This window comes from Dipodomys merriami, unplaced genomic scaffold, assembly GCF_024711535.1.
Source record: "Dipodomys merriami isolate MVZ:Mamm:240054 unplaced genomic scaffold, mDipMer1.0.p SCAF_128, whole genome shotgun sequence".
NCBI classification, from domain to species: Eukaryota; Metazoa; Chordata; class Mammalia; order Rodentia; family Heteromyidae; genus Dipodomys; species Dipodomys merriami.
In genome coordinates, this window is record NW_027202582.1 from 1,704,387 (window position 1) to 1,731,466 (window position 27,080).

The 27,080-nt window shown below is 53.4% G+C and overlaps 3 protein-coding genes and 1 non-coding gene across 4 annotated transcripts; 2 read left to right on the forward strand and 2 right to left on the reverse strand.

Annotated features, from left to right (window-relative positions):
- The first annotated feature begins 1,692 nt into the window (after positions 1 to 1,692).
- On the forward strand, positions 1,693 to 12,007 carry LOC138824281 (sorting nexin-15). Its single transcript, XM_070018057.1, has 8 exons — positions 1,693 to 1,914; positions 4,409 to 4,444; positions 4,649 to 4,769; positions 6,287 to 6,402; positions 6,505 to 6,652; positions 7,197 to 7,340; positions 10,296 to 10,553; positions 11,441 to 12,007. Exons 1-8 carry the CDS (start codon positions 1,816 to 1,818, stop codon positions 11,533 to 11,535), a joined length of 1,017 nt encoding a protein of 338 aa, XP_069874158.1. The 5' UTR covers positions 1,693 to 1,815; the 3' UTR covers positions 11,536 to 12,007.
- Positions 5,980 to 6,086, reverse strand: LOC138824375 (U6 spliceosomal RNA). Its single transcript, XR_011371066.1, has one exon. It is a non-coding gene; the product is annotated as a U6 spliceosomal RNA (small nuclear RNA).
- An 827-nt stretch (positions 12,008 to 12,834) lies between the features above and the next one.
- Positions 12,835 to 19,972, forward strand: LOC138824285 (SAC3 domain-containing protein 1-like). The gene is made up of 3 exons (XM_070018063.1): positions 12,835 to 13,226; positions 13,466 to 14,046; positions 17,581 to 19,972. Exons 1-3 carry the CDS (start codon positions 13,150 to 13,152, stop codon positions 18,078 to 18,080), a joined length of 1,158 nt encoding a protein of 385 aa, XP_069874164.1. The 5' UTR covers positions 12,835 to 13,149; the 3' UTR covers positions 18,081 to 19,972.
- LOC138824283 (aminopeptidase NAALADL1-like) lies at positions 18,417 to 25,652 on the reverse strand. Its single transcript, XM_070018059.1, has 18 exons — positions 25,468 to 25,652; positions 25,207 to 25,379; positions 25,015 to 25,136; positions 24,751 to 24,873; positions 23,708 to 23,991; positions 23,526 to 23,630; positions 22,512 to 22,597; positions 22,274 to 22,393; positions 21,367 to 21,452; positions 21,209 to 21,272; positions 21,056 to 21,123; positions 20,880 to 20,971; positions 20,710 to 20,800; positions 19,659 to 19,740; positions 19,399 to 19,572; positions 19,236 to 19,323; positions 18,839 to 18,931; positions 18,417 to 18,603 (listed from the first exon to the last, which is right to left on the reverse strand). Exons 1-18 carry the CDS (start codon positions 25,650 to 25,652, stop codon positions 18,417 to 18,419), a joined length of 2,223 nt encoding a protein of 740 aa, XP_069874160.1.
- Positions 25,653 to 27,080: the final 1,428 nt, after the last annotated feature.

Consider the following 27,080-nt stretch of genomic DNA (forward strand, 5'->3'; position numbering starts at 1 on the left):
CTCAGGGAGAAGTGGTGCTGTGGCTCAAGCAGTAGAGCGGTCACCTTGGGTTGAAGAGCCCAGAGCCCAGGCCCACAGTTCAAGCCCCATGACTAACCAAAAAAAAAAAAAGTGATCTACTTGGCTTTTAGGGCTGGGAAAGTGGCTCAGTGGTAGAGTGCTTGCCTTGCATGCATGAGGCCCTTGGTTTGATTCCTCAGTACCACATAAGCAGAAAAAGCCAGAAGTGGCGCTGAGGCTCAAGTGGTAGAGCGCTAGTCTACAGCTGAAAAGCTGAGGGACAGTGCCCAGGCCCAGAGTTTAGGCCCCACGACCGACAAAAAAAAGAAAGAAAGAAAACACAACAGTCCTTTTAGCCAGGCGCCAGTGGCTTTTGCCTATAATCCTAGCTACTCAGGAGGCTGAGATCTGATGATCACGGTTCAAAGACAGCCTGGGCAGGAAAGTCCGTTAAATTCTTATTTCCAGTAAACCACCAGGAAACTGGAAGTGGTGTTGTAGCTTAAGTGGTAGAACTCTAGCCTTGAGCTGAAGAGCTCAGGGATAGCACCCAGGCCAAGTTCAAGCTCCTCGGCCAACCCCCAAAAAAAGTCTCAGGGACTTTCCTACCCCAGCTGACTTTGAACCAAAATCCTCAGATCTCAGCCTCCTGGGGTGCTAGGATTACAGGTGTGAGCCACCAGCTCCTGGCATGCCCAGCTTTTTATTGATTGAGATGGGGAGAGGGAGGCAGGTTTCCTGAACTTTTTTGTGTCAGCTGGCCTCCAACAGCTGTCCTCCTTATTTCTGCCCCCAAGTAGCTAGGATAACAAGTACAAGCCTTTTGTGCCAAGCACCTCATTTAGGCTTTGATGTAATATTAGGTTTCAGCAATATGGTTTTGATGCATACTTATTGGTAAAAGGCCACATACACTACCTCTGGGGTGCCGTGGCTCACGCCTGTAATCCTAGCTACTTACATAAATATATGTATATATTAATGTCTAAATATATACTTACATGAGATTGGGGGGAGAGGGGAGGCTGGGAAGGGATGTGAAGGGTAAACAAAGGAGGAGGCTGCAATGCTTGGTAAGAAATGTACGCATTATCCTGCCCATGTAATTGTAACCCCTCTGTACAGTATGTTCACAAATAAAATAAAATAAAATAAATATATACTTACATGAATATTTAAATTACATTAAACACATAAACATTTTTTTTGGGGGGGGGGTCCGGTCATGGGGCCTGAACTCTGGGCCTGGGCGCTGTCCCTCAGCTCTTCAGCTCAAGGCTAACACTCTACCACTGGAGCCACAGCACCACGTCCGGCTTTTTTCTTTTTGCTTATGTGGTGCTGAGGAATCGAACCCAGGGCCTCATGCATGCAAAGCAAACGCTCATATTTTTTGATAGGGGTTGAAGGTGTGGCTCATGAGAGAGCTAGCCTAGCAAGTGCAAGGACCTGAGTTCAAACCCTAGTACTGACAAAAACAAAAGTATGTGGATGGATGAAAGAAGAGAAGTGGTTTGGAAGTCTGTGGGGCTTACGCTCAGATACGGGGTGCTCCATTGCCCTCACAGTGAGGAGGTGCCTAAACCTCCCCCGACCAATCTTCCTTCCCCCATTACCCGCGTTTACGCTTTCCCCATGGTAGGGAACTTTTCAGACGCTCCCTTGGCCGCAGGCCGGGGCCAGGGCGGCGCTGCGACTTGCGCCCGGCTCCGTGGGCGGGTAGAAGGAGGGCGCAGGCCCGGGCGAGCCGGCGCTGGCGGAGGCCGGAGCCGGAGGGGCGGGGGCGGCGGTCAGCGCCGCTCCAGCTCGGTGGCCATGTCTCGCCAGGCGAAGGATGACTTCCTGCGGCACTACACGGTCTCCGACCCCAGGACCCATCCCAAGGGCTACACCGAGTACAAAGTAACCGCGCAGGTGAGGTGGGGCCCAGCGGGGACCTTTCCGCTTTAAACAGCTGGGGGGGCCGCGTGGTACCTTAAGGGTAGGTGAGGCGGGCGGCTCCCTCGTTTGGACGACAGAAAAGCGTTTCCCCTTTAAGTGGAGTCCCGCGTGAGGGCGGTCCTGGGCGCCTTGTGGGCGGGGCCTCAGAGGCCGTGAGGGTGGTCCTGGGCGCCCTGTGGGCGGGGCCTCGGAGGCCGTGAGGGTGGTCCTGGGCGCCCTGTGGGCGGGGCCTCGGAGGCCGTGAGGGTGGTCCTGGGCGCCCTGTGGGCGGGGCCTCGGAGGCCGTGAGGGTGGTCCTGGGCGACCTGTGGGCGGGGCCTCGGTGGCCGTGAGGGTGGTCCTGGGGCTGTGGGCGGGGCCTCGGTGGCAGCCTTTTCTTTTTTTTTAAAGGGCGCGGGACGCTCCCCGCCGCTGCGCTGCGGGACCCGAGCTTCCCGCGTAGTTTGTGCATTTCTCGAACATGAAAACGAGCTTAACCCAGTATGAATTCTCTGGTTACTTTTGCTTTATTGGTTTGTTTAGTTTCGTATGTATGTGAAAACTCTTGCAATACTTTTTTTTGTCGGTCGTGGGGCTTGAACTCTGGGCCTGGGCGCTGTCCCTCAGCTCTGCAGCAAGGCCAGCGCTCTACCACTTGTGCCACAGCGCCACTTCTGGCTTTTTCTGCCTCATGTATGTGAGGCAAGCGCTCTACCACCGAGCTGTGCCTAAACCTCTTTGTATTCAAGGCTAGCGCTCTACCACTTGTGCCACAGCACCACTTATAGCCTTTTGTGAGTAGTTTACTGGAGATTAGAGTCTCATAGACTTTTCTACCTAGGCTGGCTTCCAATTTAGATCCTCATGTCTCAACCTCCAGAGTAGCTGGGATTAGGATTAGCTAGGCAAGAACCACAGGCGGCTTCGGTTTTTTGAAATTGAGACATAATTTATATGAATGTACAGCTGTAGTGGGGAGGGGCAGTGAGACCACTGAATCCGCAGTGAAAATGTAAAAGATTTTATTGAGTGAAAAGTGCTGACGGGCCAGGACATCACCTGGAGTTGTGATCCCAGGAAATGGCCCTGAGTGCCAGCCCACATTGGCTTTTAAGCATTTTGGGCTAGGGTGGGGAAAGCGGGAGGCTGGGTGTTGGTTTTAGCCAATGATTGTTACAAGAAATTCGCACATTAATTTAAAATTTCCCGCCAAGGTTTTGCTGGCTGGAAGCAGGGGAATAGAACAAAGGGTGGTGATGGTTCATCTGGGTTAGGGCTTCCGTTGTTCAGAAAACGGCAGAAGCAGAGTAACAGAGTTACAGGGTTATGGAGTTACAGTTACTAGCTAAAATAGCTAGTTACCAGGGAAGTCTTATCCACAGCACACTTACATTTATATCCCCCCCTCCCTCCCCGGTCGTGGGGCTTGAACTCAGGGCCTGGGCACTGTTCCTGAGCTTCTTTTGCTCAGGAAACTTACTCTACCACTTGAGCCACAGCACTACTTCCAGCTTTTCCTGTGTATGTGGTGCTGAGGGATTGAACCCAGGGCTTCATGTATGCTAGGTGAGCACTTTAGTGCTGAACCACCTTCCCAGCCCACACATTTATATCTTAAAATCCTTCGTTATCCATTTTACACAATCCAAGTCAAATATTCCATCTTTACCTCCTCTACCACATCACAGCTTGATCAGATTTTATGTAATATATATTGTGCAGCTCAACATACACTTCCATCCCCCAAGTTTGTGTCTTGTCAGTCATTAGTTGTCTTCTGTCACCATAAATTTGATCCATTCTTTTTTTTGTACCAGTACTCCAACTTGGTACCTGAGGCTTTGCTGATTGGCCAGGGCTCTATCAACGAAGCCACACCTCCAACCCTTTGTCTGTTCTTGACTTTCCTATGAATGGACTCACACAGCAAATGCTCTTCTGTGTTTGGGCTCCATTTTGGAAAGTCTCATGGACATTCCTACCCCATATAGATTTAAGCCTTGATCCTCAGGTCTCAACTTCCTGAGTAGCTAGGATTGACAAGCGTGAGCTACCAGCACCTCATTTGATCATCCAGTTTGGTAGATAAACAGAAGTATCTAGCAGAAAACTTGCTAAGTTATACTCAGAGCCTTAAAGTCATGGCACCTTGATGCCAGAGGGCTCTGTGGCTTTGAGGGGAACTAAGAGGTCCCTGGAATGATGGGATGTCAGGTATCAGGCTCTGATCTCACCAGGTTCTTTTTTTTGGGGGGGGTCCGGTCGTGGGGCTTGAACTCTGGGCCTGGGTGCTGTCCCTCAGCTCTTCAGCTCAAGGCTAGTGCTTTACCACTTGAGCCACAGCACCACTTCCGGCTTTTTTCTTTTTTTGCTTATGTGGTGCTGAGGAATCAAACCCAGGGCCTCAGGCATGCAAGGCAAGCGCTCTACCACTGAGCCACCTTCCCAGCCCTGTGATCTCACCAGGTTCTTGCCTTTCCTTTTTCAGTTCATCTCAAAAAAGGACCCAGAAGACATCAAAGAGGTGAGGCTTCTGGTTGGGAAGCAGTCGCCCCCCATTCCAGCTCTGGAGACAGTAAGGGAGTTGCTTGGGAACTGAGAAGAGCCCCTCCTTTCCCTCCCTTATTTCCTGGCCCTGGGCGGGCGGGGTACCCTGGCTCTTCACTGTTCTGAGGGGCAGACTGGGCATGGGAAGGCCGCCCTGGTCACGGCTCCCCCCGCATAGTAGGTGGTGGTGTGGAAGCGGTACAGTGACTTCCGCAAGCTCCATGGCGACCTGGCCTACACACATCGCAACCTCTTCCGGCGCCTGGAGGAGTTCCCTGCTTTCCCTCGGGCACAGGTGTTCGGTGAGTGAGTGAATTCTCAGGCCAAGATGGAGGGAGAGTTGGGAAAAGGAGATCTTAGCTGGTGAGGGCTGGAAAGAGTCCTGGACCTCTGTCCTCCAGGATGGCGTCATCTGACAGACGTCCTGGGCTCTTTCCCATTCCCAACTTTATTAGCCCCCCCCCCCTTTTTTTTTGGTGCTGGTATTGGCTTGGCTTTAGGACTTGGGCATTGTCCCTTAGCTTTTTCTTTTTCTTTCTTTCTTTTTTTTTTTTTTTTTTGTCAGTCGGGGGGCCTGAACTCTGGGCCTGGGCGCTGTCCCTCAGCTCTTCAGCTCAAGGCTAGCACTCTACCTCTTGAGCCACAGCACCACTTCCGGCTTTTTCTGCTTATGGAATGGAACCCAGGGCCTCATGCATGCAAGGCAAGCCCTCTACCACTGAGCCACCTTCCCAGTCCTTCCTTAGGATTTTCATGCAAGGCTGGCACCCTACCACAGCCATAGTACCAGCCTGCCCCAGCTGGCTTCATCCTCAGATCTTAGCCTTCTGAGTAGCTATTATTACAGACACCAGTGCCCAGCTCACTTCAGGCTTTTGTTGGTTAATTGGAGATAGGAGTTTCATGGACATTCTGGAATGGGCTGGCTTTGAACCAGGAGCCTCTTTTTTTTTTTGGCCAGACCTGTGGCTTGAACTCAGGGCCTGGGCATTGTCTCTTAGCTTCTTTTGTTCAAGGCTAGCACTCTACCACTGGAGCCACAGCACTACTTCCAGCTTTTTCTTTTTGTATGGTACTGAGGAACCTAACCCAGGGCTTCATGCATACTTAGGCAAACACTCTACCAGTAAGCCACATTCCCAGCCCATGATCTCATCCCTTGAGTAGTTAGAATTACAGTGAGCCACTGATACCTGGCGATTTTGGTTCATTTTATTTTATTTTATTTTCCTCCCCATCTGTCATGTGATATCCTTGGGAGCAGAGGCCTTGTTTCTCACTCATCTTCTTTTTTTTTTTTGTTTTTTTTTTTGTTTTAAGTACTACATCTATTTAAAATTCAGTCATTTAATGTCAAATAAAATGGTATTTTGCAAAAGCCATTAAGATTTTAGTGACAAAGTATAAGTCCCTATTTCTTATTACTAATTACATAAAGCTAAGTACTTGAAGTACATATTGTGAATAAAAGCAGAATGGCAAAAATCTTTTTTTAATTTAATTTTATTTAAAAAAAATATGGAACGCTTCACGAATTTGCGTGTCATCCTTGCGCAGGGGCCATGCTAATCTTCTCTGTATCGTTCCAATTTTAGTATATGTGCTGCCGAAGCGAACACTCACTCATCTTCTTAAGTCAGCACAAAGTAGCTGCTCAGTAAACGTCTGGTATGAATACACACAGGAGGGGCCAGGGAGGCTAGAGAGGTAGCCAGCAGGCTGTGCAGAGCCTCTCAGGTAGAACCAGGAAAAATGGGCCATGGAGCTACTAATTTGTCTCACAGTTGCTCTTCCTGCTCCTTTGCCCTGGCTGCTGCAGGCCGGTTCGAAGCCTCTGTGATAGAGGAGCGGAGAAAGGGAGCAGAAGACTTGCTTCGCTTTACTGTACACATCCCTGCTCTCAACAACAGCCCCCAACTCAAGGAGTTTTTCCGGGTACGTGCACCTGCTCTTGCTAGCGCCCCTGCACCTGGGAAGCCCAGCTGCCCACCAGGTGACACTTGTGACTCTCCCCGCCTGGTCTTTTCCCTGCTGCAGGGTGGGGAGGTGACTCGGCCTTTGGAGGTTTCCAAGGACCTACACATCCTGCCAACCCCTCTGATCCCTGCACCACCACTGGATGATCCCCGGCTGCCCCAGCCGCTCCCTGCAGAAAGAAGGGGCCTGGAAGAATTGGAGGTTCCAGGTACATCAAGGTGGAAGGAGAGAGGCAGGGTTGGGTGCCCCAGGGAGAGAAAGGGGGGCCTGTGTTCAGTGATCACAACAAACAGCTTGGGATGTTCCCCGCTGCACTGCTTACCTGCTCAGGGCCGTTGGAAAGGTCATCCTTGTCTGCACTTCAGTTTACTTATCTGTAAAATGGGTACAAACCAAGCCAGGCGCCGGTGGCTCATGCCCATAATCCTAGCTACTCAGGAGGCTGAGATCTGAGGATTGCGGTTCAAAGCCAGCGGAGCAGGAAAGTCCCTGAGACTCTGAATTCCAATAAACCACCAGAAAACCAGAAGTGGCACTGTAGTTCAAGTGGTAGAGTGCTAGCCTTGAGCTGAAGAGCTGAGGGGCAGCGCCCAGGCCCAGAGTTCAAGCCCCACGACCTACCAAAAAAAAAAGGGGGGGGTACAAACCCTAACAGGCTTGTCTGGGCCGCTGGCTGAGGGAGAGGATGATTCCCTTTTGAAAGCCAGGAAGTGGTGAGGGCAGGCGTCAAGGGCCCCCTGGTCTCTCCTCAGTGGATCCCCCGCCGTCTAGTCCTGCCCAGGAGGCCCTTGATCTTCTCTTCAGCTGTGGAAATGAAGAAGAGGCGTCTGGTTCCCCTTCCCGAGGCCCCCTCTCTGAGGCTGAGCTCGCCCTCTTTGACCCCTTTTCCAAAGAAGGTAAGGAGGCAGGGTGGACGGGGCGGGGGCTGGGACAGGAGAGCTGCAGAGAAGCACAGGGCTGCCGGCCAATCTGCAGGGCACCTGTGTAAACCCAGGCATGGCTGCTGCCTGCCTCCTGCTGGCTGCTCTCATGACCATCAGAAGCAAGAGGCCCACTGTGCCACAGCCCGGCCGCTTGGTGAGCTGAATACCAGAGCTATGAGGAGCATCCTGTTTCTCCTCCTATTTCTGTTGTGTGCATTTTTTTGTTTTTTCATTTAAACCAGTAGTAGAGCCTGATGCAGCTGGCACCATTTGAGCCAGGCCTCTAGCTTTTTTTTTTTTTTTTGCTGGTTGTTTTGGAAATGGAGTCTCTTAAAACTTTTGCCTGGGATGGGTTTGAATTGTGACCTGCTACATCTCAGCCTTCGGAATAGCTAGGCACGAGCCACTGGCGCCTGGCGCGTCTGTGTGTTTCTGGAATGAGCTTTCATTGCTCAGGCTCTCTCTGAAACTTGTGTGTTAAGGATCCTTCTGCCTGTCTCCCGCGCTGAGGAAGCAAGGCGCTCGCCTCTGCACCCGGCTACTTTTCCTCTGCTTCCTCCCCTCTCTGCTCCTCCAGGTAGGAGGGCAAAGAAGGATGTGGGGACAGACAGAGTGCTGCCCCCAGGGCTGTCCCCCAGCCTCTGAGCGGGAATAACACTGAACCCTCCCCCCCCCCCCCCCAGGGTACTCAGTGGGCAGCTCTGTAAACTCTCTCATAGGCAGTGTCACAAGACATTCAGTCGCCCTGCAAGAAAAGGTCCCCGTCCTTGTGCTATGGTGGCAGTGTGCTCACGTCCTCCCCTGCGCCACCCATGGCAGGCAGTTCACCCTTTTATCAGCTCTTATGGGCCAGGAGCCAACACTGCACTTAACTGGACACCAGGCTCCTGAGCTCAGTACTGAGGAGCTCCATGGACTGCTCTGCTCCCAGCCGTACGGGGAGGTCTGGAGGCCCAGCTGGAGGCCCTCCTTCTCCCAGGAGGCCCCCAGGCTCTCCATGGGGTCTCCTAGGACTCCTCACTTAGATGGAGATGGAGCAATGCCTACCTCTTCCTTCTCTAGGATGTACTCTGTGTGTGTGTGCATGTGTGTGTGTGTGTGTGTGTGTGCGCACGCACGTGTGTGCGTGCACGCAGGTACTGGGATTTGAACCCAGGGCCTCTCCCTCTCACTTGGCTTTTTTTGCTCAAGGGGTGCTTTACCATTGAGCCGTAGCTCCACTTCTGGTTTTGTGGTGGTTCATTGGAGGTAAGAGTCTCACAGGCTTTCCTGCTGGGCTGGCTTTGAGCCACAAGCCTCAGATCTCAGCTTCCTGAGTAGTTGGATTCTTGTCCAAAGCCTCTGCACCAGAATCACCAGTTGCTGGGAGGCTATCTGACCACCTCTAAACCAACCCCAGACACATAATGGGCCCCTCTCCCTACTTTTGAGTGTGAGGGTGCCTGTCATCAACTGTCTGCACATTTGGGGTCCTTGATTGAAAAGGAAAGACCTAAAACCCCAGAGGGGACTGACGTTGTGCGTCTGTGGTAGAACACTTGCCCAGCATGCATCCCTAGCACTGCTTCTCAAAAAAACCCAAAACACTCAACAAAACCTTGAGATTCTTTTAATCTATTCTAAGATTATTCTAAGACTTTAGAGCAGTTCTGCCCTTAACCCAGAGATCACAAATTAAACTTTTTTGTTTGTTTATCCTGGGTGTTGAACTCAGGGCCGGGCGCTGTCCCTAAGCTTCTTTTGCTCAAGGCTAGTGCCCCATCACTTGAACCACAGTTCATTGGACATAAAAACTTTCCACAGGCCCAGCACTGGAAGGTCACGCTTGTAATCCTAGCTACTCAGGAGGCTGAGATCCGAGGATCAGAGTTCCAAGCCAGCCCCAGCAGGAAAATCTGTGAGACACTTATCTCCAGTTAACCACTTGAGTTCAAGCCCCGCAACACACACACGTGTGCACACACACACAGACACAGACACACACACAAAGTTTCATGGAATTTCCTGCACGGGCTAGCTTTGCAATCCTAAAATCTCAGCCTCTTGAGTAGCTAGGATTACAGGTGTGAGCCACCAGCTCCGGCTTCACAAACTATACTTATGTTGTATACCTAAAGAAAGAATTTTGAAGGTAAGACTTTTACAAGACTACATGAGCACCAGATGCAGTGATTCACACTTATAATCCTAATTACTCAGGAGGCTAAGATCTGGGAATCAGGGTTCAAAGCCAGAAGGAGCAGAAAGTCTGTGAGATTCTTTATCGCCAGTCAACCATCAAAAAGCCAGAAGTGGGCTGGGAATGAGGCTTAGTGGTAGAGTGCTTGCCTCGCATGCATGAAGCCTCCTGAGTTTGATTCCTCAGTACCACATAAACAGAAAAAGACAGAAGTGTCACTGTGGCTCAAGTGATAGAATGCTAGCCTTGAGCAAAAGAAGCTCAGGGACAGTGCCCAGGCCCTGAATTCAAGCCCCAGGACTGGGAGGAAAAATGAAAAAAAAAAAAAAAAAGCCAGAAGTGGGTTTGTGAGTCAAGTGAAAAGAGTATCAGCCATGAATGAAAAAGCTAAGGGACAGAGCCCAGGCCTAGTGCTCGTGCATGTGGGGGACCTGCACACACACACACACACACACACACACACACACACACACACGCACACAAACTAGGAAGGTAAGACTTTTTACAAAGTACATGAACTCCTCTAATCAAACAGATCATAGCTAGTTTGCTATCTTTTAAGTTAAGGCTTCTGGGTTTGTCCAGGCTCTAATTCCTTCTTCTGGAGACAAGCTGGTGTCCTGAGGGAGGAGAGGCCTGGGGGTGGGGAGCAGGTCCTAGGAGAGGAAGAGCTGCTGAGCGTAAATTCTCTCACTTGATCCTACCCAAAAGGCCAGGAAGCAATGTGAGCCCTCTCTGTCCAACTGCAGAAGGCGCAGGCCCTAGCCCCACTCACATAGGAGAGCTGGCAGCCATGGAGGTAGAGTCTAAAAGGCTGGACCAGGAGCCCTGGGAACCAGGAGGGCAAGCGGAGGAAGAGGATGAGGAAGAAGGGCCAACCCCTGCCTATCTGACCCAGGCCACGGAGCTCATCACCCAGGCCCTCCGGGATGAGAAGGCAGGTGCCTACCCTGCGGCCCTCCAGGGCTACCGAGATGGCGTGCACGTCCTGCTTCAGGGAATGCCCAGTGAGTAGGGTCTGGAGGGTCAAGGGTCAGGTTTGGGATTGCTCAAGGATGCAATGGGGAAGGATAAACAGAAAAGCAATGAAAGGATTAGGGGGAGAAAAAGCCTGTAATCCTAGCTAATCAGGAGGCTGAAATCTGAAGATCATGGTTCAAAGCCAGCCTGTGCAGGAATGGTCATAGAACCGGCAAAAGGCCAAAAGTATAGCTGTGGCTAAAGTGATAGAGTGCCAGCCTTCAGCAAAAAAAGCCAAGCAAAGGCACAAGTGGGGATTTGTCCCTCACTGATTGGAAGAGGGTTTTTTTTGTTTGGTTGTTTTGTTTTTCCCTTCAGTTGTGGGGCTTGAACTCAGGACGTCCCTGAGCCTTTCTGCTCAAGGCTAGCACTTTGAACCACTTGGAACCACAGCTCTACTTTCAGTTTTCTGGAGGTTAATTGGAGATCAGAGTCTCATGGACTTTACTGTCCAGGCAGCTTTGAACCAGGATCCTCAGATTTCAGCTTCCTGAGTAGCTAGGATTACAGGCATGAGCCACCAGTGCCCAGTTGGAATAATAATTTTTTTTTCCCCAGTCATGGGGCCTGGGCACTGTCCCTCAGCTCTTCAGCTCAAGGCGAGTGCTCTACCACTTAAGCCACAGAGCCACTTCTGGTTTTCTGGTGGTTTATTGGAGACAAAGTCTCATGGACTTTCCTGCCCTGGCTGGCTTTGAACTGTGATCCTCAGATCTAGCCTACTGAGTAGCTAGGATTATAGGAGTGAGCCACCAGTGCCTGGCTGGAAGAATAATTTTAACCTGTGAAAGCCTTAGTTTTCTTATTTGTAAAATGGGAGGAAACAATAGGATCCAACTAAGGGACCAGACCAAAGGCCAATCTTTGTCCACAGGTGACCCATCCCCTGCCCGACGGGAAGGTGTGAAGAAGCGGGCTGCCGAATACCTAAAGCGGGCAGAGGAGATCCTTCAAGGGCACCTGTCCTAGATGCCACCCTGAGGGAGGGGTACTTCCTGGCGAGCCAGCTCCAGCACTGCCAGCCTCCCTCTTGTCTCCCCAGAGCCTGGCCCAAATTACTGGTCTTTTAACCCCAGGGATTACATTTCTGTATGTAATTGGACTAAGGATGAAGAAGTAATGACTTCTCAGTTTCCAGCCTGCCTCGCTGAAATCAGATACACACTTCTGATTCTGCCTGTCTCCATGTCCACGTTGTCAGCCACAGCTCTGGGCATAAACTATCACTCTACCCATCTGGAATGGGGGTCTGCAACCTGTAGCCTACAGCCAGATTTGGCCCACTGCCTTTTTTTTGTTGTTAAGGTTCATGAGCTAGAATCAATTTTTACGTTTTGTAAAGGGTGAAAATAAAAAAAAGAATCAAAAGAATAAGATTCTGTAGCAAGTGAAAAATAATACGAAATTTAAGTGTTATGAATAAAAATTTGTCAAAACACAACTAGGCTCATTCGTATAATGTCTATAACTGAGTTCTTGCATCACCATCAAGTACAAGCTGTGTACTTGGGTCCACCTAAATCACAAATTTCTGTATGGCTTTACAGAAAAGTGTGCTGACCCCTGCTGTAGGAGATGGGAAGAATCTGGAACAACCGAAAATGACAAGTTGATAAAAACCAGTTTATTGACAAAGGGATGAATGAAACGTATTTCTCTTTCTCTCTTTTCCTTCTTTGCTTTTTTTCTTTTCCTTTCTCCTTCCTTTTTTTTTTTTTTTTTGTCGGTCGTGAGGCTTGATTGAACTCTGGGCTTGGGCGCTGTCCCTCAGCTCTTCAGCTCAAGGTGAGTGCTCTACCACTTGGGCCACAGCACCGCTTCTGTTTTTTGATGGTTTATTGGAGGTGAGTCTCGCAGACTTTCCTGCCTGAGTTGGCTTGGAACCTTGATCCTCAGATCTCAACCTCCAGAGTAGCTAGGATTACAGGCGTGAGCCACCAGTACTTCCTATTTCATTTTTGCTGCCAGAGCAGGGGTTTGAACAAAGGGCCTGGGTGATGTCCCTGAGCTTTTTGCTCAAGGCTAGCATTCTACCCTTGAGCGAGGGCTCCACTTCTCCCTTGGAGATAATGAAGCCTCCTGGACTTTTCTGCCCTGGCTGGCTTCTAACCGCGATCCTCAGATCTCAGCCTCCAGAGCAGTCCAAAGCCCAACAGTGAAGGCTCTGAGGACTGAAGCCCAACGGGAAGGCGTGGCCCCGTGCTGGCCCGCCCCCGCCGCCCAGCCATTGGCTGCGGGAAGGACTACAAACCGGTGCATCATGGGACTTCCCAGACCCACAGCGATTTGGCTTGGGTTTTTCTGTACTGGTTCTAAGGTTTGAGCCCTGGGTCTGGGTGCTGTCTCTTAGCTTTGTTCAGCCAAAGCTGGTGCGCTACCACTTGAGTCACAGCTCCACGTCTGGACTGTTTTGATTAATTGGAGGTAAGCGTCACGGAGTTTGCTGCCCAGGCTGGTTTCCAAACGTGATCCTCGGATTTCAGCCTCCTGAATAGCTAGGATTACAGAAGCGAGCCACTCTACAACTCCAAGACCCTACGGGGTACTCGTACCTCGGAGCGCTGCGCACTAACGGAGACACGGATGGAGGCTGAGCGCGCGGAGCCCAGCTGCCAACGTCGGCCGCGGCGCAGTGCATCTCGGGAGCTCTACAGGACCCGGTGAGAGGGCAGTGCTTGTCCGGGCAGGAGGCGGGCACGCTGGAAGCCCGGCCTGGGGGCGGGTCCCGGCCGGTCAGGCCACGCCCCTAGCCCGGCCCCCGTCGGCCACGCCACGCCCCCTCACCAGCCCGCCACGCCCCTCTCCCCTGAGCCGCAGGGGCCGGTAGCGGCTGCGGGCAGGCCGCGGCGGCCGGGCCGCGGGGTCCTCACCATGCTGAGCGCCCACCCTCTCCCCGCAGCCCACACATGCTCGACTGCGAGCCCCGGGTGGGCATGTGCCAGGACATGTGCCCGGCCGCCGAGCGCGCCCGGCGGGAAAGGGAGCGCCGCCTGCACCGCTTCGAGGTGGCGCCGGGGCGCCGCGGGGAACCGCCCCGCGCCGATCCGCAGCGCGCCGTGAAGGAGTACAGCCGCCCGGCCGCGGGCAAGCCCCGGCCCCCGCCCAGCCAGCTGCGCCCGCCCTCCGTGCTGCTGGCCACCGTGCGCTACCTGGCCGGCGAGGTGGCCGGGAGCGCCGACGCCCCCCGCGCCGAGGTGGCGGGCTTCGTGGCCGACCGCTTGCGCGCGGTGCGGTTGGACCTGACCCTGCAGGACGCGGGCGACGCCGAGGCCGCGGCGGTGCTGGAGGCCGCGCTGGCCACGCTGCTGGCCGTGGTGGCGCGGCTCGGGCCGGAGGAGGCGCGCGGACACGTGGACCCGGTGCTGCTGCAGACGCAGGTGCAGGAGGGCTTCGGGTCGCTGCGGCGCTGCTACGAGCGGGGCGCGGGCACGCACCCCCGCCAGGCCGCCTTCCAAGCTCTCTTCCTGCTCTATAACCTGGGTGAGTCGGGGGTCGCCGCGGCGCAAAGCCCTCCTTGGGGCGGGGACCCTCCTGGGGGACAGCGGAGGGAAAGGAAGGAGCTTTGAAGTCTCCGTGGTCCAGGCTGGGGGAGAGGGGTGGAGGGGGTGTGGCTCGGCGGCAAAGCGCATGCGCCCCCCGTTCCAGAAACAAAATTCAGCTCACCATTAGGTTCCCCCAAAAGTTAGTGTATGGGCTGGGAAGGTGGCTCAGTGGCAGAGCGCTTGCCTTGCATGCCTGAGGCCCTGGGTTCGATTCCCCAGCACCACATAAGCAAAAAGAAAAAAAGCCGGAAGTGGTGCTGTGGCTCAAGTGGTAGAGCGCTCGCCTTGAGCTGTAGAGCTGAGGGACAGTGCCCAGGCCCAGAGTTCAGGCCCCATGACCGGACCCAAAAAAAAAAAAGTGTAAAGCCCGCACCGGTGGCCCACACCTGTAATCCTAACTACTCAGGAGGCTGAGATCTGATGATCAAGGTTCAAATCCAGCCCCGGCAGAAAAATCTTATTTTAGACTGGAAAGGTGGCTTAGTGGTAGAGTGCTTGCCTGGCATGCCTGAGGCCCTGGGTTCGATTCCTCAGCACCACATAAGCAGAAAAAGTCAGAAATGGCTCCATAGCTCAAGTGGTAGAGCACTAGCCTTGAGCTGAAGAGCTGAGGGTGGCCCAGGCCCAGAATTCAGGCCCCATTACCCACCAAATAAAAAAGAAAAATCTTATCTTCAGTGCAACACCCAAAAGCCATAACTGAAGTGGCTAGCAAGCCGGGCGCTGGTGGCTCACGCCTGTAATCCTTCCTAACTACTCTGGAGGCTGAGATCTGAGGATCACGGTTCAAAGCCAGCCCGGGCAGGAGAGACTGTGAGACTCCTATCTCCAATAAACCACCAGAAAACTGGAAGTGGCGCTGTAGCTCAAGTGGTAGAGCACTCAAGGCGAGCTGAAGAGCTGAGGGACAGCGCCCAGACCCAGAGTTCAAGCCCCACGACCGACAAAAAAAAAAAAAAAAAAAAGTGGCTAGCAGTAACCTCGAAGAAAAGAGCTCAGGGACAGCATCCAGGGCTTCTGGACCATGCTTTCTTCACTTTTTCACTCAACCACTGGAACCACAACTCCATTTTCAGCATTTTTGATGGAAAAATTAATTGGAGATAGAGTCTTTTGGATTTATCTGCCTGGGCTGATTTCAAACTCAGATCTCAACCTCTGAGTAGCTTGGATTTCAGGCCTGAGCCACAGCTCACATCTCATTTCACAGACCAACTTCCCTTCCCATTTCTGGGCTCCATTTTCTCAATAGTAAAAGTAAAAAAAGAGGGCTGGGAAGATGGTCCAGTGGTAGAGCGCTTACCTAGCATGCGTGAAGCCCTGGGCTTCATTCCTCAGTACCACATACACAGAAAAAGCCAGAGTGGTCCTATGGCTCAACACAGTTTTAAACAAAATCAGCAGCTGGGAATGTGGCCTAGTGATAGAGTGCTTGCCTAGCATACATAAAATTCCGGGTTCAGTTTCTCAGTACCAAATACACAGAAAAAGGCTAGAAGTAGGGCTGTGGCTCAAGTGGTAGAGTGCTAGCCTTGAGCTGAAGAGCTCAGGGACAGCACCCAGGCCCAGAGTTCAAGCCCTACAACCGACAAAAAATAAAAATAAAAATCAGAACTCAGAGTCTTCTACTTGCTAGGGCAGGTGTTGGACCACTTGAACCATACTTTCAGTCTTTTGGGTTGGGCTGTAGCTCAGTTGGCAAGGTGCTTGCCTAGCAAGTACAATGTCCTGGGTTTGATCGCTAGTACCAAAAAGAAAAGAAAAGGGCCGGGATGTAGCTCAGTGGCAAAGCGCTTGCCTAGCAAGTGCAACATTTGGGTTCAATCCCCAGTACCAAAAAAAGAAAAGACAAAAAAAAATACAGTTAAAGAAAAAAACAAACAAGGGCTGGGAAGGTGGCTCAGTGGTAGAGTGCTTGCCTTGCATGCATGAGACCCTGGGTTCAATTCCTCAGCACCACATAAGCAGAAAAAGCCGGAAGTGGGGCTGAGGCTCAAGTGGTAGAGTGCTAGTCAACAGCTGAAGAACTGAGGGACAGCACCCAGGCCCAGAGTTCAAGCCCCATGACCGACAACAAAAACAAAAAAAGAAAAGAAAAAGAAAGAAATTAAGACAACAACAAAAAATACAATTTAAAAAAAGAAGCTCAGGCTGGGAATATGGCATAGCAGTAGAGTGTTTGTCTAGCATGCATGAAGCCCTGAGTTCGATTCCTCAGTACCACATACACAGAAAAAGTTGAAAGTGGCACTGTTACTCAAGTGGTAGAGTGCTAGCCTTGAGCAAAAGAAGCTCAGGGACAGTGCCCATGCCCTGAGTTCAAGACCTAGGACTGGCAAAAAGAAAAGGGAAAAGCCGGGCGCCAGTGGCTCATGCCTGTACTCCTAACTACTCAGGAGGCTGGGATCTGAAGATCGAGGTTCAAAGCCAGCCTGGGCAGGAAAGTCTATGAGATTCATCTCCAGTTAACCACCAGAAAACAGACCTGGCTGTGGTTCAAGTGGTGGGGCACTCACCTTGTGCTGAAGAGCTCAGGGACAGACCCAGACCCAGAGTTCAAGCCCCAGGACCAACAAAAAAGAGAAAAAGAATGAAAGAAAGAGTAATGTGAACAAAAGGGCTGAGAGCATAGCTCAGTGTGTAGAGTGCTTGCCTAGCATGCTCTAGGGTCTAGAATCAATCTCTAGGAAAAAGGAAAAAAAACACTTTCAAGACTTGAGCACCTTTCTAGCACCTTTCTTTGAATGATACATTTTATTTTTTATTTATTTTTTGGGGGTCCAGTTGTGGGGCCTGAACTCTGGGCCTGGGCGCTGTCCCTCAGCTCTTCAGCGCAAGGCAAGCGCTCTACCACTGAGCCACCTTCCCAGCCCTGAATGATACATTTTAGTAAATCCTATTTAATTATAATAAAATGCTGTTGACTTCACAACTGAATGAGTCAGAAGCCTCCGTTCTTAAAAATGTCCAAAGGCTCCAGTATCGTGATTTCCTGGAAGGGAATTAGGGACGGAGTCACCTCAGAGTCACTTCCCATGTGATGGGGACAGGGAGGCAGAGTCATCCCTCTAAACAGGTGTGGGGCAGCCAGGACAGTGGGAAACCCAAGCTCTAGGCAGTCACTAAACTATCTGGGTCTGTGTACCCCTCAGAAACCACTGCCCACGTCTTCCCTGTTACAAGACCTAGACAGAGGGAGTTGAGATCTTGTGGCACCTGACCAAGCTGTGGATGAGGGATTTGCCTGATGATCAGATCTGTCTTGGAGAGAGGCATGGCTGTGAGTGGGTCAGGCAGGTTACCTGAGTGGGCAGGTGACCAAGGTCAGGAGATGAGCTTGACTGAAAGTCAGAGGGGGTGGGACTAGCTGAGACTGGAAGTGGGAGTGGGCGGAACCCAGGATGATGGATGGGAAGCGGTGCCGACCCCTAGAAGGAGCTGGCATCCTCATCCCGCCTTTCTACCCCTGCAGGTTCCACGGAGGCTCTGCGTGAGGTTCTGCAGCTGCCCGCCTCCCTGCGCGCCTGCGCGCCCCTGCGCAGGGCCCTGGCAGTTGACGCTGCCTTCCGCGAGGGCAACGCCGCCCGCCTGTTTCGCCTGCTGCGAACTCTGCCCTACCTGCAGAGCTGCGCGGTGCAGGGCCACGTGGGCCGCGCCCGCCGAGAAGCCCTGGCCCGCTTCGCTCGCGCCTTAAGCACCCCCAAAGGGCAGGCATTGCCACTGGACTTCATGGTCCACCTGCTGGCCTTGGATGGTGCTCACGAAGCCCGGGACCTGTGCCAGGCCCATGGACTGCCCTTAGACGGAGAAGAAAGAGTTGTGTTCCTGAGAGGCCGCTATGCTGAGGAAGGGCTGCCTCCGGCCGGTACCTGCCAGGTGTTAGTGGAGAGCAAGCTCAGAGGACGCCCCCTGGAGGATGTGGTCATGGCAGAGGAGGAGGAGGGTGTGCACAGACCCGGGCCCCCCACGTGAGAGGCCGTGCAGTCTCTCACAGCCTTCCTGTTTCCTTGTTATTCCCACGTAATAAAAGGAACTGTTTTTATAAGGTTGCTAGACTTCCTTTATTTGGGGATGTGAGGAAAGACTGAATGCACAGGGCCTGTCCTCAGTGTGACTTCGATTCCCAAGAAGTGGCGAGAGAGAGACAGAGAGAGAGAGAGAGAAAGACTGCCCCGTCTTCAGGTGTCTGATTGGCAGCTTCTGCTCAGGTGCTTCAGAGGATCCCCTGCTTGCGTGACTCCGGGCCTCCACTCCAGGAAACCAGGTGAGAGGCGGAAGATGAAGGAAGCATTGCAGACACAGCTGGTATCAGAGATCAGCCACGGGCCTCAGGGTGGCCGCTGCCCCCTCCAGAGCCATCACCACAACACTGAGCTGCCTCTGCACCTCAGCCCACGCTTCAGATCCGGGGCTTGTACCCTCGGCCCTGGCGCAGGCATTGGCCAGGCCTGGGAATGTGGCCACCGAGCTGGTGCGGGGCGCCCAGAGCACGTGACTGACAAGAAGGCATAGGATGAAGGTTAGTGAGGGACTGAGCCTGGACCTCATTCAGCTGCTATAAACAGGCACTAAAGCCCCCCACCCCGCCCCTCCATCTGTAAAATGGAAGCTTATGGCAATGGGGGTCACTATGTTCCTGTCTCTGGGACATGAGTTGCTCTACGCTTCCCAGTAGGTGGCCATTACGCTGCCCCACCTTGGCACCTCCCAGGACTTGGGATCTGGCTCACCTGTAGTACTGCTCCTCTGGGAATGCCCGGGGGTTCAGGAAGGCCCTTTCCAAGAGCATCAGCTGGTCATTGACTGTCCGGACCTGCAGAGAGCTAGAGGAAACAAGACCTGCAGAAGCCTGCAGCCAGAAGCCTGCCGCCAGCCTGACATCTGTTTGTTTTTATGGGGGGCGGTCATGAGGCTGGAATTCTGGGTCTGGGCACTGTCCCTGTGCTCTTCAGTTCAACGCTAGCGCTCTACCACTTGAGCCACAGTGCCAGCCCGGACTGGCTTTGAACCTCGATCCTCAGCTCTCAGCCTCCTGAGTAGCTAGGATTACAGGCGTGAGGCATGGGCACCCAGCCAGCCTGACATCTTGCCCGCAGGTCCTCATGGTCGCCCACTGCCCTTGCTCACTCTGGGCTGCTGCTCTGAAGCGTTGTTATGTGTTGGATCAAGTCTGCGGCTGCTTTCTCAAACTTCTCCACTGCCGTCACCAGAGGCCCTGTGAGGAAACAGCCGGTGGCTTAGTCCTGGGGGTTCAGGGCTCCCCAGGCCCTGTGTCAGGAGGAATCAGTACCCAGATTGATGTTGTGCTGCTGCAACTGGGTCCCCAGGTGGTCCTGGGCCGCCTGCAGGAAGCTGCGGAGAGTCTCGCTGTAGTCACTGACGTTGAGTGGCAGGAAGAAGCTGTCACTGAGCCGGAGAAGCACGCTCCCCGCTGTCCGCGCCACAGCTTGGTGGCTGCTGAAGCCTGCAGGAAAATGACAAGGCCAGGGCTGGGTCTGCAGCCCATCCTCCCTCAGCCCATCTCAGGATGCCCCTTGTCCCTCTTCTCACCGGGATCCACAAACTTCTCTACATACTCAAACGTGTCGAAGGCCGTGTGGTAGGTGGGGTAGATGCGGGCTGAGGTCTTGCTCTAGGGGAACAGGGCATGGGAAATGGGTGCAGCTGCAGTGAACCACTCTGTGTAGGCATTTTCTCGTGAGGTAGATTCTAGGATTTTCAGTTTATATCACTTCTTGGCCTTTGAGTAAGATCATGTGTAAAATTTCTTCTTTCTCTTTTCTTGTTCTTTCTTGTGTGTGTGTGTGTGTGTGTGTGTGTGTGTGTGTGTGTGTGTGTGTGTGTGTGTGTGTGTGTGTGTGTGTGTGTGTGTGTGTGTGTGTGTGTGTGTGTGTGTGTGTGTGTGTACTGGGGCTTAAACTCCAGATCTAGGTGTTTTTTCACTCAAGGCTGGTGCTCTACTACTTGAGCCACAGTTCCATTTCCAGATTTTTTTCTGGTTAATGGGACATAATCTCACAGACTTCCCTGCCCACCTTGGCTTTGAACCTTGATCCTCAGATGGCAGCCTCCTGAGGAGAAACCCGAGGCTCAGAAGGACTTACTTGCCTGACCAGCATAAGAGAAGAGCTAGGCCAGTGCTAATTTCCAGTTTCACAGAAAGGAGCAGCATGAGGCTTTGGAGGCCGATAAAGGCCTCCAATCTCAGCTCCTTCTGTACAAGCAGAAGGTGTTTGGGTACCAATCAGGGAGGGCAGGCTGTGCATTCCACAGCCCTGGTCTACTTGCATTCTTTATGCTGAAACAAACCACCCACCCTACATATCAAGATCTCCGTACCTCTTTCAGTCAGTATCATCTACAATTGATTGGCAGTGAGGTTTGCCTTAAATAGTGCAAAACCTGATCTACATCTTATAATCAGCAATATTTGTCATGAGGTAATAAATAGATACACAGAGAAGGTAAACTTGCCCCAGGCTGCACAGCTACCAAGCAAAAGAGCCAGATCCAGTCTGTACTAGAGCACATGGCAGGATGTTGAAGCTGGTGGAGCACTCTAGGGGAAGGGCGGTTAGGGCAGATCGGGGTGCCTGCTTACCTTGTCGTAGGTGTAGGCCAGGTCCATGGAGGAGATGCCAAGGAAGTGAATGAAGGGTGCATAGTCACTGCCGGCACCCAGAGTGCCCATGCTGCGGACAGGAAGAGGGCGATGCTAGAGGCTGCTGAGCAGGCCCACCAGCACCAGGCTCCGGTCCAGTCCTGGCTCACCTGGGGATCAGGCCGTACACAGGACTGCTGCGGTTGGAGTACCGGATCCAGTTGTCATAGATACTGAGCCCACTGGGACCTGGTGCACCAATCTATGGCGCAGGGACATGGAGTCTAGGACTGCCCACTCTCCAGACCCAGGCTTCTAGGTCTCCTCCCAGCCCCCCCTCCTGTACCTCTTTGGCTGCAGAGAAGATGACACTCTGTACCGGGGGCGTCCCCTGCGCCCGGAGGGTGGCGTTGGCTGTGGGGGGAGCAGGGGAGGACTGCTTGCACCTGGATCCTGCCCCCTTTCTTCCCCCACCTCCCTCCTGGCGCCTGCCCCCTACCAAACACGGAGATGTCCACGTTGAGGTAGGCCACCGCCCGCTCCTGTAGCTTGCTGAAGAACTCCTGCGGGGTGTGGAGTGTGGGGTGGGGTGACCTCAGACCCGGCCAGCCCCACCCCAGAGCCCTGTTCCTGCCCTGGCCTGTGGGACTTGCTTACCTCGGTAAATTCTGTGGAGCCAATGAGCCCAAACTCCTCTGCCCCCCAACTGGCAAATATGATGGACCTGCGGGGCCGCCAGGTGCCTGGTGGGGGGCCGGGAAGGGTTGGAAGGTGGGATACCCAGAAAGGTTAGGGACATGGGGAGGAGGGCAGCCTTCGCCAGGCCTTCCAGGAGGTTTTGTTCTCTGAGACAGCCCACCCCAACACCAGACCCCACCCCACCCCAACACCAGACCCCACCCCACCCCCACCCCAACACCAGACCCCACCCCCACCCCAACACCAGACCCCACCCCCACCCCAACACCAGACCCCACCCCCACCCCAACACCAGACCCCACCCCACCCCCACAGTGGTCACTTCCTCCAGATGCCAGCTTCCTTTCCATAGACATGATTATAAAAAATAAAAATTTTAAAAAGCCAGGCACCGGTGGCTCACGCCTGTAATCCTAGCTACTCAGGAGGATCATGGTTCAAAGCCAACCTGGGCTGGAAAGTCTGTGAGACTCATCTGCAATGAACTACCAGAAAACTGAAAGTGGCTCTGTGGCTCAAGTAATAGAGCACTGGTCTTGAGCTGAAGAGATCAGGGACACACCCAGGCCCAAAGTTCCTAGCTACTCAGGAGACTGAGATCTGAGGATCATAGTTGGAAGCCAGCCACAGCAGGAAAGTCTGTGAGATTCTTACCTCCAATTTATCACCCCAAAAGCCAGAAGTGGAAGTATGACAAGTGGTAGAGCACCAGCCTTGAGCAAAACAACTCAGAGACAGTGACCATGCTCTGAGTTCAAGTACCAGAAGAGTGTACACACACACACACACACACACACACACACAGAATAAGAATGGGGGAAAAAGGAGTGGGCTGAGTCTTTGCACTAGAGAAGGGGCAGCTCACCCTTCTTCAGTAGTGTCCCCAAAACGCGAGTGATCTCCAGGAGGACAGCGGTGCCACTGCTGGGGTCCACAGCACCATGGATCCAGCTGTCCCGATGGTTTCCATAGATGACATAGCGGTCTGGCAGGAAGAAGAGTCAGAGCCCAGAGAGGAGGGAAGTAGGGGGTGGGTGGGCCGCAGGGGGCTGGGTGATGGCTCGGGGCACGGATGGGCTCCAGACTTGCACATGGGGGCTCACCAGGCTCCACAGCCCCACAGATGATCCCTAGGACGTTGGAGGAATTCCTCAGCACCAGGCGATTGTGGACACTCAGTTTCACCATGCTGAGGAGGTGATGGGAGGAACAATAGTCTTGGCCCTGTTCAGTGTCTCCCTACTCAGCAGGACAAGCTGAGGTCCAGGGAGGGAAGGGGTCAAGTCACAGAGAGGGTCCAGGCCCAGCCCTTGGGACGGGAGTCCTCTCTTTTGCCCATTCACTAAGTATATATCAGGTATTTTGTGCACATGCACGTACCCTAGTCTTACTAGCCTCTGCCCAGTGAGATAGACAGGACCAAACAGGGTGAGGGGGAACTCCCCCTTCTGAGCAATAGAGCACAAGCAAGTGAACAAGGCCTTGGGAGAGGGCAGAGCCCTTGGGGCCAAGGAGGCTACAGGCAGGGAGGCTGACTCCAGCCAGGAGTGGTTGAGGCCCTAATGTGGAAGCCATCTTGGCAAGTTCAATGTAAGATGTGGCCACAGTGTGAGAGGGGCAGGGAATTCCCAGCTTCCCCTAAACAGGACACATATTTTGGGGACCAAGGAAGGGCTGGAAGAGAGAAAGAGATAAGGCTAGGCTTTGGGGTGGGAAGACAAAAAAGGTAGGTAGGGGGCTGGGAATGTGGCTCAGTGGTAGAGTGCTTGCCTAGCATGCATGAAGCCCTGGGTTTGATCCTCAGCACCACATACACAGAAAAAGCTGGAAGTGGCACTGTGGCTCAATTGGTAGAGCTCTAACCTTGAGCACAGAGAGGCTCAGGGATAGAACCCAGTCTGTGAACTCCAGGACTGGGGGGGCGGAGGGGAGGGGAGGAAAGATTGGAAAATAAGACATGAATGGAAGTGGAGGTATGGCTTACGTGGTAGAGCGCCAGCCTCAAGAGAAAAAGCTAAACAAGAACATAAAACCTTGAGTTTAAGCACCAGCATTTTTTTTAACTGAATAGCCCACTCCCCACCCCATCCCCTTTTACCCCACCCCACCGCACTCACCTGCCTGCTGGGAGGCCTCCATTTGTGGAGAAGCCAGGCCCCAGTTTGTAGTCACAGCCCAGCGCCCCCTGCCAGGAGCCTGGAGCCGAGGGTCCACTGAGGTTACTGGGGAGGAGAGAGCAGTCCCTCAGTGCACGCGGCTGGGCGGCCCCATGGGCAGGGCCCCACGGGCACAGGCTCACCAGAGCAGCTCTTTCGCATCTTGGAAGCCAATGGGCTGGGCAGGAATTGGGGGAAATCCAGAGGTGTTGTTAGGATCCAGGCGGAAAGAAGCAGGATGGGCTGGTAGGTACGGAGTCAGAGGGTCCCCAAAATATTTGTAGTAGGAGCCTCGTTCCACACCAGAGGGAGGTAGGCCCCAGGAGTTAGGGAAGGTCTCACTGGGCAAGCTCTTCCCATCGTTGATGTCGGCAGGGTCCGTGTACACCAGCACCCCAACCACACCGTGTTTGGCTGCATTCTCTGCCTGCAGCAGAGAAGCAGTGAGTGCCCTCCTTCCCACCTTCCCTTCCTCCTTTCCTCTTTCCTTCCCTTCTCCCTTCCCTCTCTCCCTCCCTCTTTCCTTCCTCCCCTTCCTGTTTTTCCTCCCTTCCTCTCTCCCTTTCCTTCCTCCCTCTCTCCCTTTCCTTCCTCTCTCTCTCCCTTCCTCCTCCCCTTCCTCCCTCCTTCCTTCCCCCTTCCTTTTCTTCTTCCTCCCTTCCTTCCTCTCTCCCTACCATTTTCCTTCCCCCTTCCTCCCTCCTTCCTTCCCCCTTCCTTTTCTTCTTCCTCCCTTCCTTCCTCTCTCCCTACCATTTTCCTTCCCCCTCCCTCCCTCCTTCCTTCCTCCCCTTCCTTTTCTCCTTCCTCTCTCCCTATATTTTTAATTCCGACCTCCTTCACTCCCTCCCTCTCCCTCCCTCCCTCCCTTCCTTCCTTCCTTCCTTCCTTTCTTCCTTCCTTCCTTCCCTGAGTAAAAGCTGGGACTCCATCTTCCCTTGGGCAAGGAGAGGTTTATGCGAAGCATTTATGGCAGTGCTCCTTACAACACTGAACAGTGTCAGGTGAGGAATCTGGTTTGGTTTGTTGCTTGTCTGCTTCAGCGCTGCCCCAGGAGTTCAGGTTTAAAGTCTCAATATGGCTCGCCTCACCTGCCCCAAGCCTGGAGCTTGGCTCCCCAAGCAGCTCGGTGTCTTCCGTCCCCTCCCTGCGTGTATGTCTGTCCATAGATGCCCTTCCCGCTCACCTTGGCCCCACGCCCAGCGCCCCCATAGCGTGTCAGGGCGATGGTGCCTTGGAGTGTGATGCCTCGTGCCTGCAGCTCCTTGAAGTCCTCTTCTGTGCCTTGGTTGGCATAGACGAGGAGGCCCTAGTGCCAAGAGGAGGGATTCCTGGGGCTGGGTTTAACCAAGGGCAGGTGGAGGAGGGACAGGAAGGCTGGAGGGAAGAAAGCTGGGCTGAAATAGGGGAGCTGAGCTCTGGCAGCATGGGGATGGGGGCCTAGCCCCACCTTTGGGGTTCCAGGAGGAGCATAGGCTGCATAGGGTTGCACCACGTTAGGTCCTGCTTGCTCCCCGGTCACGTTCTCCTCACTGGGTTGGAAGGAGTGGAGGACGGTCTCATTGGAGTCCACTGTGGAGGGACCCCGGAGTCAGCAGCTCCCCTCACCACCCCGACCTTCCCAGCCCGAGCAGGACCTCACCAAGTTCCACAAGGTTGGGCTGCTCCTGGTTGGGGAAGGACAGTAGCACCTCATACGTGGAAGTCACAGCTGAATCAAGGCCGGAGAGCTGATCCTTCCAGCGCTGCAGAATGAACTCCACAAGGGCCTCGTCTCGGGGACTGGAGGCCAGGTGCGGCTCCTTGGAGAGTTCTCTGCAGGGCAGGGAGGAAGAGGAGCAGGGCGAGGGTGAGGGAGGGGCCTCTAGCCCACAGGGGGAGGGGGCACAGCTGCCTCTCTCACCGAAGGTTCTCCCGGATCTTGCTGGCATCCAGCTGTGCAAGGACAGTTTGAAGGATCTCCTGGTCCAGGTCCTGGGGGTCTGGTGGGTCAGCGGCTTTGGGGATGGCAAAGTGGCCCAGGATGATCCCTAGTCCCAAGATGGCAGCAGCCCCCACTGCCGACCCTACTACCTTCGCCCAGTGCATCCTGGAGACTTGGCCAGCTGGGTGCCTCTAGTTAGGCCTCTTAAAGAAGGGGTGTTAGCTTGGTTAACCATTACCCAGCAGGTAAGGGGTTGCCCTTTTGCCCCAACAGCCGAAAAGTGAGGGGGACATCCCACAGTGCCAGCAATTGTCACACGAACCATATTCTGCACCAATCACTTGAAAGGGATTTCTGAGGCACCAGCACAATGGGGACATCCAGGCCCAGGAAGGGAAGGATCTCAGCCACGGCCTCCCCATCAAAGAGAGGCCACACCAAGCTTGGGACTAGGAGCTCCCGTGTCCAGTGTCCAGTGCTGACTGCCTCTGTCACTGCCTAGGTCTGGCTTGGTGTCACTCAGTGTCTGGCACAGCCAGCTCTGCCTGCTTAAGCAGATCCAAGTCTGATTCTGTGAGCCAGGCACTGGTGGCTCACATCTCTAATCCTAAGTACTCAGGAGGCTGAGATCTGAAGATCGTACTTCGAAAAGACAGCCTAGGCAGGAAAGTCCATGACACTCTTATCTCCAATGAACCACCAAAAAGCCAGAAGTGGATGTGGCTCTAGTGGTAGAGTATCAGCCTTGAATAAAAAAGCTGAGACAGTGCCCTGGCCCAAAGGTCAAGTCCCTGTACTAGCACACACACAAAAAAATACAATCAGCTGGGTGCCAGTGGCTTACGCCTATAATCCTAGCTACTCAGAGGCTGAGATCTGAGGATCATGGTTGGTTCAAAGCCAGCCCAGGAAAGTCCATGAGATTCTTTTTTTTTTTTTTTGGTCCATCGTGGGGCCTGAACTCAAGGCCTGGGCGCTGTCCCTCAGCTCTTCAGCTCAAGGCTAGTGCTTTACCACTTGAGCTTTACCACAGCACCACTTCCAGCTTTTTCTGCTTTTTCTGTGGTGCTGCAGAATCAAACTCAGGGCCTCATGAATACAAGGCAAGCACTCTACCACTGAGCCACCTTCCCAGCCCCCATGAGACTCTTATCTCCAATTAACCACCAGAAAACTGGAAGTGATGCTGTGGCTCAAGTGGTAGAGTGCTCACCTTGAGCTGAAGAGCTCAAGGACAGTGCTTAGGCCCAGAGTTCAAGCCCCACAACCGACATAAATACAATCAGACATTGCATGACAGAAGCTGTATGACCTTGGACAAACCACGCAGCTTCTCAGGAAATGGGGATGATAGGACCTAGTTCACAAAACTGGGGTATTGTCTTCATTCATATTTATATAATAAATCTTAAGCAAGAATCTGTAGAAATAGCCTGGTGTATGTTGTGCATGGAACTCAGTAAGGTGTAACTTGCCCTCCCCACCCTGAAATTCCTGGAGCATAAACCTTAGAGTTAAAGGAAGAACGAAGATCTAAAGAATGTTCTGGCCAGGCATTGGTGGCTCACACCTGTAATCCTAGCTACTAAGGA

Coding starts and splice junctions, on each gene's coding strand:
- LOC138824281 (XM_070018057.1), top strand. CDS start 1,816: ATGTCTCGCCAGGCGAAGGATGACTTCCTGCGGCACTACACGGTCTCC. Junction 4,445..4,648: donor ACCCAGAAGACATCAAAGAG/GTGAGGCTTCTG, acceptor CCCGCATAGTAG/GTGGTGGTGTGGAAGCGGTA. Junction 4,770..6,286: donor CCCTCGGGCACAGGTGTTCG/GTGAGTGAGTGA, acceptor TGGCTGCTGCAG/GCCGGTTCGAAGCCTCTGTG.
- LOC138824285 (XM_070018063.1), top strand. CDS start 13,150: ATGGAGGCTGAGCGCGCGGAGCCCAGCTGCCAACGTCGGCCGCGGCGC. Junction 13,227..13,465: donor CGGGAGCTCTACAGGACCCG/GTGAGAGGGCAG, acceptor CTCTCCCCGCAG/CCCACACATGCTCGACTGCG. Junction 14,047..17,580: donor CTTCCTGCTCTATAACCTGG/GTGAGTCGGGGG, acceptor CTACCCCTGCAG/GTTCCACGGAGGCTCTGCGT.
- LOC138824283 (XM_070018059.1), bottom strand. CDS start 25,652: ATGCACTGGGCGAAGGTAGTAGGGTCGGCAGTGGGGGCTGCTGCCATC. Junction 22,394..22,511: donor CTGTGGGGCTGTGGAGCCTG/GTGAGCCCCCAT, acceptor TCTTCCTGCCAG/ACCGCTATGTCATCTATGGA. Junction 19,324..19,398: donor GCAGCACAACATCAATCTGG/GTACTGATTCCT, acceptor GTTTCCTCACAG/GGCCTCTGGTGACGGCAGTG.